General features: G+C 35.3%; 1 protein-coding gene across 3 annotated transcripts in view; it reads left to right on the top strand.

Annotated features, from left to right (window-relative positions):
* The window catches only part of mamdc2a (MAM domain containing 2a), a 31,287-nt gene that overhangs the window by 7,595 nt on the left and 6,835 nt on the right, over positions 1-16,857 (top strand). For all 3 annotated transcript variants that reach the window (XM_048189263.1, XM_048189261.1, XM_048189264.1), the window contains exons 3-10: positions 3,207-3,457; positions 4,115-4,199; positions 5,892-6,029; positions 6,224-6,480; positions 8,142-8,235; positions 11,875-12,021; positions 12,337-12,602; positions 15,472-15,568. In XM_048189263.1, the coding sequence (XP_048045220.1) occupies positions 3,207-3,457; positions 4,115-4,199; positions 5,892-6,029; positions 6,224-6,480; positions 8,142-8,235; positions 11,875-12,021; positions 12,337-12,602; positions 15,472-15,568 (1,335 nt within the window). The remainder of the gene's footprint in view (positions 1-3,206; positions 3,458-4,114; positions 4,200-5,891; positions 6,030-6,223; positions 6,481-8,141; positions 8,236-11,874; positions 12,022-12,336; positions 12,603-15,471; positions 15,569-16,857) is intronic.

Here is a 16,857-nt window from a genome sequence, read left to right as displayed (position 1 = left end):
AGAGTAGACAGAAAGCCAAATATGGGAGAGAAAGGGGGAGGTGGGATGAGAAAGGACAAGTAAGTAAAGCAAGAAAAAGTTGTCTGCATCTACGACACATATTGAACTAACTTAAAATCACAACTTCCAGAAAGTTCATTGAAGCTACACCAAAATTTGTTAATTTGCGTTAGATTAGTATTTTCAACAATATACCTGGTAGACATGCACGATTGAGACCCTAATCTTAATGAATTAACCTAAGGCTATAACTTAAAGCAATAGTTCACCCAAAAATGAAAATTCTGTCATCATTTACTAACCCTCAAGTTATTCCAAACCTGTATGCATTTCTTCTGCTGAACACTTCCATACTATGGAAGTCAGCTGGGCCCTGGGCCTGTTTGGTTACCCATATTCTTCAAAATATCTTAATTTGTGTTTAGCAGAAGTTTGGAAAACTTGAGGGTGAGTAATGATGACAGAATTTTCATTTTTGTGTGAACTATCCCTTTAAGGCTCTGCAACTAGTTACAGAAGCATTTTAAGTCACCTGGAACTTTTTTATAGTGTGTTATAAGCCACATAGGTCAATGACATCAGCTCTTTCCTCTTTTTAGTTAAAATGTAGTTAAAAGTTAAAAGTATGTTTTCAATGTTCAACTGTATGCTTGTTACGGGTATTGGTATTTTAGGTTTAATGTCCGTTTCAGGTTCCTGTGTTTGAGGCTTCATCCACACTAAGCCAGAGCTTTCAAGAAGTATATGCATACACACAAAACCACTGAAACCGACTCAAAACGATGAAAAAATAGCGGTTTCAGGCTCCCAAAATGCCGGATCCATCTGAACGTATACATCTAAACGTGTGGACGGGCTCTGAGTTTGATTTCCTTATTGGTTTTTTATTTATTGATTATAATCTGCACCTGTTCTCTATTTCATTGATTAGTTTGTTCAGTTCATTGTCCGTTCTCATCTAGGTTATGTTAGTTGTTCTGCTTGACTTGTTTTGGTATTTTGTATTCTAAGTGTTATTTTGAGTTTGTTTTCTTTACAGTTTTTCTCGATTGCTAACACACTATAACTGATTCATTTAGCACAATTTCCCAGACCATTTATTCAATTCTCAAAACAAAGACACATTTCTTAAAACTATAAACACGTTTCACTTGTTTCCAATTTTCTTAATGTTTTCTGCAAAACTCTACACAAAATGCCCTTATTTTACAGTGGTTTGACCATGGTCTCATTCAGAAAACACAAACACATAATTATAATTAACTCAAGTGTCACTATGTGAACTCAACTAGCACACATTTATCCATCAGTAAACATTTAGTAGCAAAAATGATGACACATCAATCAGAATCTCGGGATATCGGGATAATATAAACAGGAGCACAGGTGATTGTGCTTTAGAAATTGCATCCTAGAGTCATCGACAGGGTTTTATATACTACTTACACATACAGTATAATTACAGTACACAGTAACAGTACTTTATATGAGAGAAATTTCACTCTTCTGTGTCCAGTAAACTGTAGCACATGTACACCCTCAAATTCGTGGTTGTCAAATTTATTTGTAGCTTACATGTGCTGTAGTTTTGCAGAACTGAGAGACGACTCCCTAAGGAAGGTAGAGAATGTCTTTTGTCAGAAGACCAAGAAACTGATATAGTACTGTACACTGTAATGAAATTTTTTTATTTCTTTATTTATGTATTACTGTAATTGACAGTATACTGTACTGTGTTGCATACACAGTTCATATTTAGTTCTTTACTTTTTGAACTTTTCTTCTCTTGTAAGAGCAACTTCTTCATCTACATTCATCTCCTGTAAGATCACTTTACAGTAGTGAAATGAAAATAATTTTTCCTAAAGCTCATTGTTGCAGTTTACTTCTAAGCACTAAGCTGCCAAATCCCAATAAGAGGTTTTTGTTACAGTGTTATGAATTGATCTCACTAGTGTTCACTGTGCAGGAAAGTAGTCTGTGTATTTGCAGGTTTTGTGTGTCATCTGAGCCCAAATTTTGATTTTGACTTAAAAGTCTGAAATATTTGATTTTGACATGGAAGTTTGAGGTTTGTACAAGTTGGTGTGTAGTTACGAGATTGTGTTTATGGTTGTGAGAAAATGGTGAATTGTTTCATGAATTGTGTGTTAGCAATTGAGAAAAACTGTAAACATGAACTGCTTGTGATTAAATCCAGCCTTTTATTTATCATGTTTGCAATCATCGCTGAAAATGCTGACCTTGTGACTGTGCTAATACATTGACTGTGTGTTTTTGTTAAGACTACTTTGTGGTTCATTGTGAATTTATTGTGTTTCCACAAAATGGGGACTAAATTCAGTGGACCTTACAAAAGACATGACTTCACTATTTTAAACACCTACCTCAGAAGCTGATGTCATGGCCAAAGAAGTGGGATTTTAACGACTGGCATTTGCTCACGGACTAAATATATGAGATCCCAAACCAAAGTGTAGATAATTATTATGTTTTTGCAAGAGGTCTTGAAGAGAGAAGAAAAAAAGCATCGTTTTCATCTGGCACCTGGAATGAATCACCATGAGAACATCTGGAGTTATCAGAGATCACTGAAGCTAACAGCAGCAAACACACTCTTACATCATGTCGAGATTTGATGCAAATTAAACAAGAGGAAATTGGATACGTTCACAACATATATGATTACTTTACTTCTGACAGCTGATATTTCTTCTTTAATAAACTGTTTAAATGTGAACGTAACCTATTTCTGTGCTCTAAACAGTCTCTTTGTTAAAGTCAGAAGATTAAATGGACTGTTAAATTAACACTTGAGTCTCCCTTGAGTCTTCATTTGCTGTGATTGCATGCACTTCATTTTGGAGAACCTGATACAGATCACACCTGTTGTTTGACACACAGTTTAAAATGGTGAAACAGTCACCCATTCATCTTATTTATGTTTTTTTAAGAGGTTTCTGTTCATTAATGATGACCCTGTGAGAGCCTGGATCATTAGATTGACTTGGCTTTAGAAAATACAGATCCATTGTTATATCCTCCATTGAAAATAACAGAACTGAATGTAAACAATCATTAACTATAAACTTCTTTTACATTTTTAAAGTGTTTCTTTTCTGTTCTTAGACTTATGACATAATGCATGCGTTTCTGCACAAATGTTCTCACCAGTATTGAAATTATGACTCTTCTGATTCTTTCAGGTCGCTTCATCACAGCAGATCCATCATCTTCTGGTGAGAAAGAAAAGTTTGTCCTGGTCAGCCCAGAGCTGGAGCTCAGAGACTGGAGCTGTATGCGGTTGGTCTATCAGATCTCAGGCTCAGGCTCTCTTCAACTGCATTTACGACCCGAGGGCGAGAACTTTGACTACCTGTTATGGACGGCGGAGAAACCCTCAGACAGTTGGCTCATTGCCAGCGTGGACCTTCGTAATATGTCTGGGGCTTACCAGGTATCTGCCTGACATGGCACAGTCACTTCTGTGTTTGAATGCAAAGTAAGGAAACGAGGGGGTTTTGTATGTGAAATAACGTAGTCAAGACTATTCATAGTTTGCTAGAGAGCCGTTAGCTTAAAAGAGGGTTTGAGTGGAGCTGAGTGAAGAAAAGAGCCCTTTGTAAATACTGCCGTGGATACGCCTCTCCCTTGATCAGACAAGCACTTGTACTATTTTACTACACTAACAGTAATTCTGTGTTTCTGGGAATTACATTTGGAAAGATAGACTGAGGGTAAGGAATAACAAAGCACAAAAGAATAGAAATTGACTTTGTTTAATAACAAGTGTTATAAATTATGACTGGAAAGAAAGTGAATCTATTACGCTGATTTTGTCTTGAGATGTATGAAGTAAACTTTCTGACGTTATATTTACTCTAAAATTAGACCGTGTGTAAAACTGAAGCTGTTTGATTTATGATTTATAGAATCACTGAAAGAGAGTGAAGAGGTTGTGCCCTGTCATAATGAGTTAGATAAAGATTGTTTTAAAGGTTTTGGATAATAAAATAAACATTTTTGTCAGTTGAATTGATAGCAGTTGGTGCATATTTAACTGTTCTAGCCTAAACGGTTTATTTTCTCTTTGTTTATTACTTTTGACATTTAGCTATTATTTGAGGCTCAACCCAGCACAGGAATGGGCAATAGCGTTGCTATTTTTGAAATACACATCATCCCTGGATACTGTATAGGTAAGTCTTCAAATATTATACTATTAACCAGTACAATGGACCACATTGTAAAATCCAAACTTTGTGCAGGAACACCTTATTATGCTAATTAATTGGTTTATTTATTTATTTTTTTCCAATGCCCCACTTTGAAAGTCTAAAGGCCTTTGCCATCCATATATATATAGTTAGGGCCCGAGCACCAATGGTGTGAGGACCCTATTGGAATTGCTCAGTCAATTCTTCTTCTTCTCCGAAATGAATCGCATTTTTGATGGCCTAAACATGCTCAAAAACTCATGAAACTTTGCACACGCGTCAGAAGTGGTGAAAATTTATGTCTGATATGGGTTTCAGAATTAGGTGTGGCAAAATGGCTCTATAGCGCCACCTACAAAATTTCAATTAAGCGCCCTTCACGCTACGTTTCACGTACAGGTATGAAATTTGGCAGGCAGATGTAACATCCCAATAACTACAAAAAGTCCTGGGTGCAAAATCTGAAAACCCAAACAGGAAGTAAGATATTTTGCATTTTCTCTGTAAATTTTTTGCAGTTTTTGCCATTTCCAGACGTTGTACTTTAAGGAACTCCTCCTAGAGCTTTAACCAGATCAACATCACATTTAGTCAGTCTAATCTATAGGCCTTAGTGATGTTAACTTGCAAAGATCTTGAGTTTTTGTTGAAGGGCGTGTCCATGACGGCCTGACAAAGTCTGATGTTTCGCCATGAAAGAGGAAGCTGTTGTAACTCGGGCATACAGTGTCTGATCTGCCCCAAACTTCACATGTGTGATGAGAGTCCTGGCCTGAAGACATCTACATGCCAATATTCAGTTAGTCATAGCGCCACCTGCTGACAACAGGAAATGACATGCTTTGCACTATAATTCACTCTCAGAAACACATTTCAATATGCCATAAAGTACCAAGCATGCTAGAAACATCAATAATGCAACACTTGGCTAAGTGCTAAATTATATGATTAACGCCATGAAACAAGAAGCTGTTGTAACTCAGACATAAATGTCTGATCTGCGCCAAACTTCACATGTTTGATAATAGTCCTGGCCTGAAGACATCAACATGGCAATTTTCAGTAATAGTCAAAGCTGTTGGCAGCAGGAAGTGTGGCACGTCGAAATGACTTTGCCATAATTTTCCTGTATTTTCTCGCTTACATGCATGTCGCCCACTGTTCACTGTTTTCCTAAGGCCGGTGGTGGTGGCCCCCAGTGCGAGGGCCCTTTCATCGCTGCTTGCAGCTTTAATTGTTTTTGTTATTCATTAATGTTGGTCTAAATATAAAGCTGAATATATATATATATATATATATATATATATATATATATATATACATATTTGATTTCATTCATGAAAGGTATAAAGGGATGAGAGGATGGTGATGGTTTGCAACTCTAAAAACATATAAAAGTACAGTAACAGCAGTCCATTACATTATGTGCTACATTCCAAGTCTTCTGATTTCATTCGATTGCATTGTGTTAAAAAAAGAAATAAAAATCCCTGCATGAATCTGACATGCATGTTAGAACACTGCACACAAACCTCATTGGTTAACAGGGTTGATTTGAATGCAACTTTCTATACCACCACTATTGTCTCTTTGAGAACCACTACGCTAATGCAGTTATATGCTCCTCCCCATTCCCCAAAACATATTAATAATAATGTTTATTGTCTGTTTTAGAGTGCAACTTTGAGGAGCATCACTTGTGTGGCTACAGTAATCAGTGGAATCCCAATGTGAACTGGTACGTGGGTGGGAGTTTGGCCCGTGACCCTCAGTCAAACCTTCCAGATGACCACACCATGAACAATGAGAGAGGTAATGCAGACTGACAGAACAGCTTCATACTGCACAAAAGGTCAAGAGCTGGAATGAATCATTTCAGGCTCTCCAACAAGACCATAGCTTTTCTCAACCCACAGTTCTCTTGGTTTGGAGCTTGCTTACTCTCTTACCCTGAGGAATGTGCTTTGTGAATCCATCCTTTGTATAATTTCTCCACTCTGAACTAGGTCACTACATGTATGTGGACTCAGTTTATGCCAAAAGGTTCCAGGAGGTGGCTAAGTTGGTGTCGCCAATGACTACCACTTCAATGGCAGGATGCTTGTCCTTTTACTATCAAAGGAACCAAGCTATTGGGAATTTCTTCTCAGTCTTCACTAAGGACCAGCTGGGCCACTATGAAGAGATATGGAGACCTGATGTGTATGCAACTTCAAATTGGAAGTTAGTGCAAGTGGATATTAAGGCACCACATCCTTTAGAGGTCAGTGATGTTTTTAAGTATCACTGCATTGCTCAATTTTGATCGACAGCATGGTGACATTAGAGAGGCCAACAAAAACACTACTTTAAATATAAACTATACAGCAACAGAACAGAAAAAAAAAACATTTTCAAAGATGCATGTTTTTTTAAGTTAAGTGCATTTAGTTTCCATCAGAAAATAAATATCCATTTTAAACAAATCTGCTTGCACCCAACTTAATGTTAATTTAAAATAGTCTCATATAAAGCAAAATTAAACACAACAGGTATTTGTAATGCAATAAAGTACTGTACATTCACATGTTGACACTATCCATATGTAAGCTTTTGTTTAGAAGAGATGGTATGTCTACTTATTATATCTTAGAAGTTTTAACTACCTACAATATACTAAAGCCATTTGCAAATACACTTTAAGGGCTTAAGAGCTGTAGTTCCCACATGTATACGGAAGAACACTATCCTAACAAAAGTAGCACCTATTTATAAAAGGGGCCTTCTTTTATTACATGGGTAATGTATATAAGACGTTTTATAGTCTTGTGTTATATTATAGATGGCAAGTTTAAGTCAAACAATTATGAATTAATGTTCTATGAAGGGTTCTTTACACCCCCTATATAAATATATTTTGAACACCAGTAGATGAATGGCTCACATTTTTTCAATATTTATCAATAATAGGATTAGCAAATATTAGTTAATGTACATTCAGTTAGTAAAGAATGTCACTAACTTGGACTAATATTCATATTTTGACATTCATAACTAATTGGAATATATACTATCATTAAAAAGTTTAGGGTTGGTAAGATTTTTAAATATTTTGCTGAATTTTCAGCGGCCATTACTCCAGTCTTCAGTGTCACATGATCCTTAAGAAAACATTCTAATATGCTGATTTGGTGATAAAGAAATATTTCCTATTATTGTTGAAAATAGTTGCTTTCTTCAATATTCTTTTTAAATAGAAACACAAACACACATACATACACACACACTGTAAAAAGTCTTAACTGTTACTGACCAATATAAAATAAAAATAAATAAAAATAAATAAATACATTTTTAAAAAACTCACCAACTTCAAAAGTTTGGGGTCAGTAAGTGTTTTAGTATATATTTTAGTATATCGTATATATTATAAACAGTACAACCAAATCAAATATGGATAGTTTTACTGAAAACTGACCATATGTAATCAAAACTGCTTTGATTATGAACTGTAAGAATGGTAAGAGATATCGTTGGTAATTTCCAAATATAACTCAAAGTGTGATCTATTTCAAACCATACATAACGTCATCTCTGCGCTGGGGAGAAAAGAGTGTTTATTTTGCATCTGTAGGAATAGTGTAAACATGAAGTGAAGAGCTAGCGCTGTGGCTGCCATGTTTGAGTGTGAGCAGCCAACTCTGGGAGACAATGTAAATAATGAGAATGGGAGTGTGTGTGGAGTCTGGAGATTCTCTCCAGCAGTTGAGCTCACTGTCTGAAGTGTTACTAATGCACTACCCTTTGAACCTTGTAGTGTTTTAAATTATAAACTAAAATCAATTTAAAACTTTTTCAAAATGAATGAATCCTTTTGGGGACTATTGTTCCCTTTGTGTAGGGCACGTCATTTGTCTAATTTAGATTGTGTATTTGCTTTACTAGGTGGTGTTTGAGGTGGCGTTCAACAGTGCCCGTGGTGGATATGTTGCTCTGGATGACATTTCTTTCTCATCAGAGTTTTGCCACACAGAAACAGGTCAGTGTGGTTCTGTTGCATAATAAGCACTAACATGCCTTATGCAACTGTGTGTAATCCCAAACATCACAATACAGCTGTTTACAGAGCTTGAAACCACTAGCAAGTTTGATTGGCATTCTGTAGACACACTACAGTTGCATGAAAAAGTATGGAAACCACTTGCAGAATCTGTGAAAATGTGAATAATTTTAACAAAATAAGAGAGATCTTACAAAATGCATGTTGTTTTTTTATTTAGTACTGTCCTGAGTAAGATATTTTACATAAAAGGTGTTTACAAATAGTCCACAAGACAAAAAAATAGCTGAATTTATTAACATAACCCAGTTCAAAAGTTTGGGAACCATTCTTAATACTGTGTGTGATTACCTGGATGATCTACGACTGTTTTTAAATGCATCGTGTTTCCTTCTGGAGCGTAAGTGAATGTTTGAACCTTTGTGTTTGAGTCCCTCAATTGTCCTCAGTGTGAAAAGATGGATCTCAAAATCATACAGTCACTGCTGGAAAGGGTTCAAATATGCAAAAGATGCTGGAAAACTGAAGAATTTTTGGGACCTGGAGGATTTTTCTGAAGAACAGAGTTCAGTTTAACTGCTCAGGACAAACAAAGGGACTCATGAACAGCCATCACAAAAACAAACAAACAAAAAAAAACAGTCGTAGATCATCCAGGTAACCACACAGTATTAAGCTGTGTATCAAAAACCACCTTTGCACTTTCTTGAACACATGCTTATTGCTCTGCACTGCACACTGCACAATCACATGCAATATGTAAAGTTGAATTTGAGGTTAATTTGCAACACAATCTCATGGCAATTCGTAACTATTTTACATTTTGGTGAATTGGTGGCTAATTCATTCATATGGTTTGTATGATCTGTGTACGCCCAACTGAGGGTTATTTTTTGTGCCGGACCTTCATACTTTAAAAAAGCAAAAAAAAAAAAAGCAAAAAAAAAAGAATGCTTCCCAAACTTTAGAATGGGGTTATTTTAATAAATTCAGCTATTTTTTTGTCTTGTGGACTTTATGTAAACATCTTTTATGTAAAATATCGTATTCAGGACAGTACTAAATAAAAAATAACATGCATTTTGTATGATCTCTCTTATTTTGTTAAAATTATTCACTGATTTTTTCACAGATTCTGCAAGTGATTCCCATACTTTTTCATGCAACTGTATATTCTGTACTACTGTTTCTCTTGCTTGTGTAATTTTCTACCATGCTTATCTGGCTATGAAGATTTAACATGTCATTAGTGTTCAATTACTTAAAGGTGCAGTAAGCGATTTCTGAGAAACACTACTCATATTTGAAATGGACACCCAAACAAACTCACCCCTAAAGAAACACATCCCTCCCTTCATTGCTCCGCCCCCAAAATAACGAACACGCTATGCAACACAGGCAATGACTAACAGCTGGCGCATCAGACGGCTCGGCCAAGCATGCATGAATTCAACCTTGATTCAACAACAACAACAATGTATTTTGGTTCTGTGAAACAAAGCAAAACCAGTGTTACTCGCTTATTGAGCAGAAACAAAGCAACCTTGGCATCCGTTTTCAGGCCTTCCCACTCTCTAACGTCTCTCCAGCTCTAGAAAGCTAGATTAGATAGGTAATATCTCAGCCAACTCTCTTTCTACAGTCTTTCTACTAATGTCCCGCTTGCTCACTCTCTCTCCTCCCCCATTATGAGTGTATACGCCCCCTACTGCTGATTGGCTAAAAGAGTGTTTTGGTGCTCATTCTGATCAGTCTGATCCTCTTTGTTTTTTCTCCTATTTACACAGCCAGGACTATGTACAATCACAATATTTTTTTTAGCACACGCAGAAATTACATCTAGCAAATATTCACAAAATTGTTTATTTGGGTGTTTATTTCAGTTTTCGAACAGCATTTCTCAGAATTTGCCTACTTCACTTTTAATACTTGGGGTATGACTGTGCTAAAGGCTCCTCTTGGTAAAAGACCTTTTTCTCTCGTATCATCGAATAACATCAGAAACAACCATCGCACTTTCTTGAACACATGCATATTGCTCTGCACTGTAAAATCCTGATCTATGAGGTCATCACATGCAATATGTAAAGTTGAATTTGAAGTTAATTTGCAACACAATCTCATGGCAATTTGTAACTATTTTACGTTTTGGTGAATTGGTGGCTAATTCGTTTAAAGTCATACGATCTCATTCGTATGGGTTATGTTTAGTGGCGGACATTCATTCTTTAAAGGTGCCATATAATGGAAAATTGAATTTACCTTGGCATAGTTAAATAACAAGAGTTCAGTACATGGAAATGACATACAGTGAGTTTCCTCCTTCTTATGTAAATCTCATTTGTTTAAAAGACCTCTGAAAAACAGGTGAATCTCAACATAACACCAACTGTTACGTAACAGTCGGAATCATTAATATGTATGACCCCAATATTTGCATATGCCAGCCCATGTTCAAGGCAATAGACAAGGGCAGGAAGTCTGGATGTGCACAGCAGAATCATCAGACTAGGTAAGCAAGCACGGACAACAGCGAAAAATGGCAGATGGAGCGATAATAACTGACATGATCCATGATATCATGATATTTTTAGTGAAATTTGTAAATTGTCTTTCTAAATGTTTTGTTAGCATGTTGCTAATGTACTGTTAAATGTGGTTAAAGTTACCATCGTTTATTACTGTATTCACGGAGACAAGAGCCGTCGCTATTTTCATTTTTAAACACTTGCAGTCTGTATAATTCATAAATACAACTTTTATCTTTATTTAATCTCTCCAACAGTGTGTAATGTTAGCTTTAGCCACAGAGCACAGCCTCAAACTCATTCAGAATCAAATGTAAACATCCAAATAAATACTATACTATGCATGCAGCATGAATGACGAACATTTTGTAAAGATCCATTTTGAGGGTTATATCAGCTGTGTGAACTTTGTTTATGCAATGTATATAGAGTCGAGAGCTCGGGGGCAGGGAGCGCGAGATTTAAAGGGGCCGCGCACTGAATTGGTGCATATATAATGATGCCCCAAAATAGGCAGTTAAAAAAATTAATTAAAAAAAAATCTATGGGGTATTTTGAGCTGAAACTTCACAGACACATTCAGGGGACACCTTAGACTTATATTACATCTTGTGAAAACACGTTCTAGGGCACCTTTAAAAACAACAACAACAAAAAAAAAACAACCTATGTTTTCATACGATTCACATTGTACGAATTCATACAAAATCGGCATCTCTTAAAATAGTTATGCTTTCCCATGAGATCAGGTTGTAATTTAATGTAACATGTAGGCCAATATTTTTTTTTTTTTTTTTTTTTTTTTTTTTTTTAAATGTTTCTGATTTATGCAGCATTTATGTAATATTTTTCCACCATCATATACTTTGGGATAGAAAGTAGTCCCATTTTTTTTTTCAGAGAGGCCTTCAGTTTTGTACCCTACAGCCTAAACCAGACCACAAATGGCTTTTTAAAAGGGAATTTTTACATCGATAAAGCCCACACATCGATATTCCCTTTTTCAGCATTTTACATACATTTTACAGAAAGTCTGTGCATGTGGGAGATGTTCATGTTTTGACTTTGTTTCATGTGATTCACATTTCAGAGCCAGCGTTTGACCCCTCTGTTGCAAACTGTGACTTTGAGGAGGGGCTGTGTCAGTATTATCAGGAACAGACCGGAGGTTCAGTGTGGAACAGGGTCTCTGTGAAACCAAATGTTTACCGCTTCGGTGATCACACCACAGGCACTGGTGCGAAAGTGAGACTGTTCTTTTCATCAAATCACCAAATTTGTGCCAAAAAATGTGTACAAGCTTGATCAGTAATGCTTTGTGGTTAAAACCATACTTTTAGACACTACTCGTATATCATATATTTACATTTACTATATTATATTTTTATGCACATTTAAAAGTAATTGTTTTAATGAGTGAGTTTCTTTTTACCTCTACTTCATGCATATTCAATTCTAATTTATCAGAACTCATAATAAATAACTATTAATATTATCATATGACTTTTCATTTAAAATTTATATCTCTTATGTGTGTCCATTATATCCACAGGGTCTTTTCTGCTGACCAACACTCGTTATACCTCTCGTCCAGGGTATATGGGTCGTCTTTTTGGACCGTCCCTACCAGGGAACCATAAATACTGCCTCAGGTTCTACTATGCCTTGCATGGCTTCATGAAATTAGATAATGCTCTGGCTCTCTATATCTATGATGAAAACAACATAGCTCAGGAGAAAATCTGGACCGTGTCTGAGAGGTCTAGAGATGTCTGGACAGAGGTGGAAGTCACCTACTTAAAGCCCATGCCTACTAAGGTAAGCGTAAAATGAATGGATTGTTGGTAAATATGTGTTTCTTCAAGACTGGGTTCTGTTAATCAAAAGTAACAGCTTATAATGTTACAAAAGATTTCTATTTCAATAAGCACAACTGTTCTCAGCATTGATAATAAGAAGAAATGTTTCTTGAGCACCAAATCAGCATATTAAAATTATTTCTGAAGGATCATGTGACACTGAAGACTGGAGTATTTTAATATGTATTTAAACAGAAAAACAGTTATTTTAAATTGTAATAATATTTCACAATATTGTGGTTTTACTGTATTTTTTATCAAATAAATGCAGCATTGGTGTGTATAAAATACTTTAAAAGACATTTAAAAGTCCTATGGATCCCAAAATTTTGAACAGTTGTATAAATTTTGAGATGATGAACAACATGAAGGTTTAAGTGTAACCCGAACCTGTTCTTCAGATTAGAGATGATAGAAGGACGTTGTCCTGAATAATAAGTACAAATTCAGTTTTAATAGTTTTCTATTTTAGTAAAGTATTTTCTTGTCACTTCCAAATGATAAGCCCTAACAAATCTTGTATTGCACTTTGGGTCACCCCTTGTGAATTCTTGTTGTAATCTCAGGGATCTCAGTTCTGTTAACTGAAGAGCAAGACTGTTTTTGAACGGAGTGTCTGTCTACAGGCAAACCACATCAAAACCCCATTATTAGAGCTTCCATTTGTGGAATATTTTGTGCTTCCTCAAAAATTTCAAACCCATTTAAGAGAAAAAACTGAATAATCAGAGTTTAAGTTCTGTAAATGTTAAACACAAATAACTTTGGTTATGAATTATATCTTTTTAAAATAATATTAAAAAAAGGACTATTCATGTAACTCTTAAATGTACACTATATAACTTTTGGCCCTTTAGCAGTTAAAAAAACAAAACTGCATGTATTTTGCGGAAGAACATTATTTTGGTTGTGCTCTGCGTGACTGTGTGGATGAATATGGTTATCCTACTGCTCACAAAACATTCACTACTAGGCTAACCAGTTTAGATGGAAAGGATCTCAAGCTGACTAGCTGAAGGCGTTACCCATTAGCTACTGTAGCTATACCCATTAATAGACATGATACTTCCTTGAAAATAAATGAAATGACCCTTCACAATCGATAATGCTTTACATTGAACTCTGTTCGAGAGCTACACATGCCAATTTATCTGTTCAATAAAATATCTTACTATCCTGTTGAATAATAAAAAAACATCTCTATGTTGCTTTTACATTTTAAGATCCATCAGTTCTTGCCATTTCCGAAAAGCTTAAGTTAATGTTGATTCTTGTTTTATTATGAGCTCTGTCGGATTCTCTTTTTGCCTTTGTTTTTTTTTTTTTCTAAACTTGCGATTCTCCGGAGGTTGGGGATTTAGCATGTTCCATGTCAACTTTTCTGGCTCATTGTGACAACTAAAGGCCCCGGCATACTTCAAACGAAATCGGAGAAAGAACTGATGTGACGTCATTTCGAACAAAATCAGGCCAAAACGAAGTTCGTTTTGTGTTCTTTTTGGAAGTTCGAAACGGCTTGCCAAAGTGAACTTTCAGGAAAAGTTTGTTCCAGCACCAAAACACCTTCTTACTACCATTGGTCAGTGACGATAACGTAACAGGAGGTGTGCACTGAGGCTCCGCCTTCACTCGCGTGGACCACGTCTCTGACTCATTTAATCTGTAGAGTTTGTTGAGGTAAGATCTCCGCGGGTGAAAACATGAACAGACTAGATAGCTGCTTTATAGTACAAAATGAAGTTGTGCTTGTAAAAAAATGAGGCACTAACACTGTTTTTCATGTTTGACACTGTAAAGCTGCTTGATTTTAAGCAATCCATTGAATAAAGTGCTATATGAAGACGTGACGTGACTGGAGTGCTAATTTGCACAGCTCATGCTAACATTCCCATGATGTTATGATCAGACGCTTTTCTTATGCTTTCTATAATAAATGCTTACTGTTTTCTCATTTTTGTTGTGTTTATTTTGTTACTGAGAAGAAAGTGCACGGCACATATTTACATATTCATCTAAACGTCGCTCTTAGCAGTGCGGGCGGCGTCAGGTGTTCGTTTACAGTATATCGCTGGTCACACATTTCGAACTTCGTTTTACCCTTAAACGAAGAACGAAAAAGAAGTTTGATTGAAGTATACCGGAGCCTTAACCTATTCCACTCCCTGACAATAGACACGTCAAAGTAGCCGGAGCAACTTTTCTCTATTTACAGATATGACGAGACACACACATATGTAGGCAATTTCTTGTGAAAATCATTCCGTCAGGTCTAAAATATAAACACTAATATGCTTACTATAGTGAATCAGGGTAAGACGAAAATGCATTTTGGAAGAAGGATTGATGATGTATTGACTCATTATTTAACTTTTGTTAATTTTGAACAAAAAAAGTTAAAGGCACAATATGTAAGATTTTTAGATTAAAATATTATCCCAAATGTTTCCAAGAATGTTTAAATCCAGAGAAATAAGCAATTTTAACCAGGACACGGACCATGTCAGTGCGTCGCATATAATGACATCATACCCACGTTACCCTCGATTTCCGGTTTTATTTTGTAGAAACCATGGAAACACCATTGATATATAGTCTTATTGTTTAAATCTCGTTTTCTTGATTTACAGAGAGTACCATGTTTTACCGTGCCTAATATCGATCTAGTTTACTGCAATGTGCATCAAGTGTCTCAAGTGTCTTAATTAATATGTAATTTACCTTTTTTGTTTTGTTCTTGAGTAAGATTATGTTCTTTATTACAGGAGTTCTCAACTATGATATCTCTATTGTAGCTTTATTATGGAACTTTTTATTAACTTCCCTTTAAGGTAGCATTTGTCAGCATCTGCAGAAACTTCTGGGACTGTGGACTTGTGTCTCTCGATGACATCTCAGTGACCCTTGGAGACTGTCGGCTTACTACAGGTACTTATACCGATTGAGCAGCTAAAAAAGCCTTATTCGGTTGGTAATTGTGTTACATGATGTAAGTTAAATCCAGCTTTTACAGGGGTACAGGTTTCATTGCCGTTTTTCCTCCCACCACCCACAAGAAATTTCCCAGCTTAATCACCTACTGTTTTTAAACACACTTCAGAGTTATGTGGTACCATCGGAATCCACATCTCTGAAATGAAAAGCAGGAATTGGAAATCATTTATGAGTACTGCCAAGTGCCATATGGTAGCATTGTGTGCATTCTTTGAAACAATGAAGGCTTTGAAATTATTCAAATTAATGTTGCTGCTTCACCAGTGAGAGCCACATTGCATACTGAAATGGGCCATTATAATCGCAGCAACATATTTAACATTTACTTATACTGTATTTAATACTCATTTATATATACAAATATTAATTTATATTTTTATTTTCTGACAATATGATCATTATACTGACTGCTGTTATAAAACAAACTATTAAAATTTCATTAATTGAAATTAAGCTGAAATAAAGTAAAATATTACATGAAAAACTTGCCTTGCCTTGAAATTAACTGAAATAAAATAAGTTGAAGTTCTAAAATCACACAAATGGAATTGAAATAAAAATACATTAAAGATAAATAGAAATATAAAAAAAATGGCAGAAGCACATAAAATTACTAAAACTCAAACTAAAATTAAAGTACGGAAGAGGATTAGGGCCAAGCAATAATAAAAAATAAAACCATCTCGAGATTAAAGTTGTTAAATTTTGAGAAAAAAACTCGTTGAATTTCAAGAAAAAAGTCGAGATAAAATGTTGAGAATAAAGTCGTTAAATTACGAGAACAAATTTGTTAAATTATGGGAAAAATGTCGTTAAATTTCGAGAAAAATGTCGCAAAATTTCGAGAAAAAAGTCGAGATAAAATGTTGAGAATAAAGTTATTAAATTATGAGAAAAAAGTCGTTAAATTATGAGAACAAATTTGTTAAATTACGAGAAAAATGTCATTAAATTTCGAGAAAAAAGTCGAGATAAAATGTTGAGAATAAAGTCATTAAATTACGAGAAAAATGTTGTTAAATTTCGAGAAAAAAGTCGAGATAAAATGTTGAGAATAAAGTCATTAAATTACGAGAAAAATGTCGTTAAATTTCGAGAAAAAGTCGAGATAAAATGTTGAGAATAAAGTCATTAAATTATGAGAAAAAAGTCGTTAAATTATGAGAACAAATTTGTTAAATTACGAGAAAAATGCCGTTAAATTTCGAGAAAAAAGTCGAGAT

This window comes from Megalobrama amblycephala, linkage group LG4, assembly GCF_018812025.1.
Source record: "Megalobrama amblycephala isolate DHTTF-2021 linkage group LG4, ASM1881202v1, whole genome shotgun sequence".
NCBI classification, from domain to species: domain Eukaryota; kingdom Metazoa; phylum Chordata; class Actinopteri; order Cypriniformes; family Xenocyprididae; genus Megalobrama; species Megalobrama amblycephala.
The sequence above is the reverse complement of the archived record's forward strand: the minus strand, read 5'-3'. Positions and strand labels throughout refer to the sequence as shown.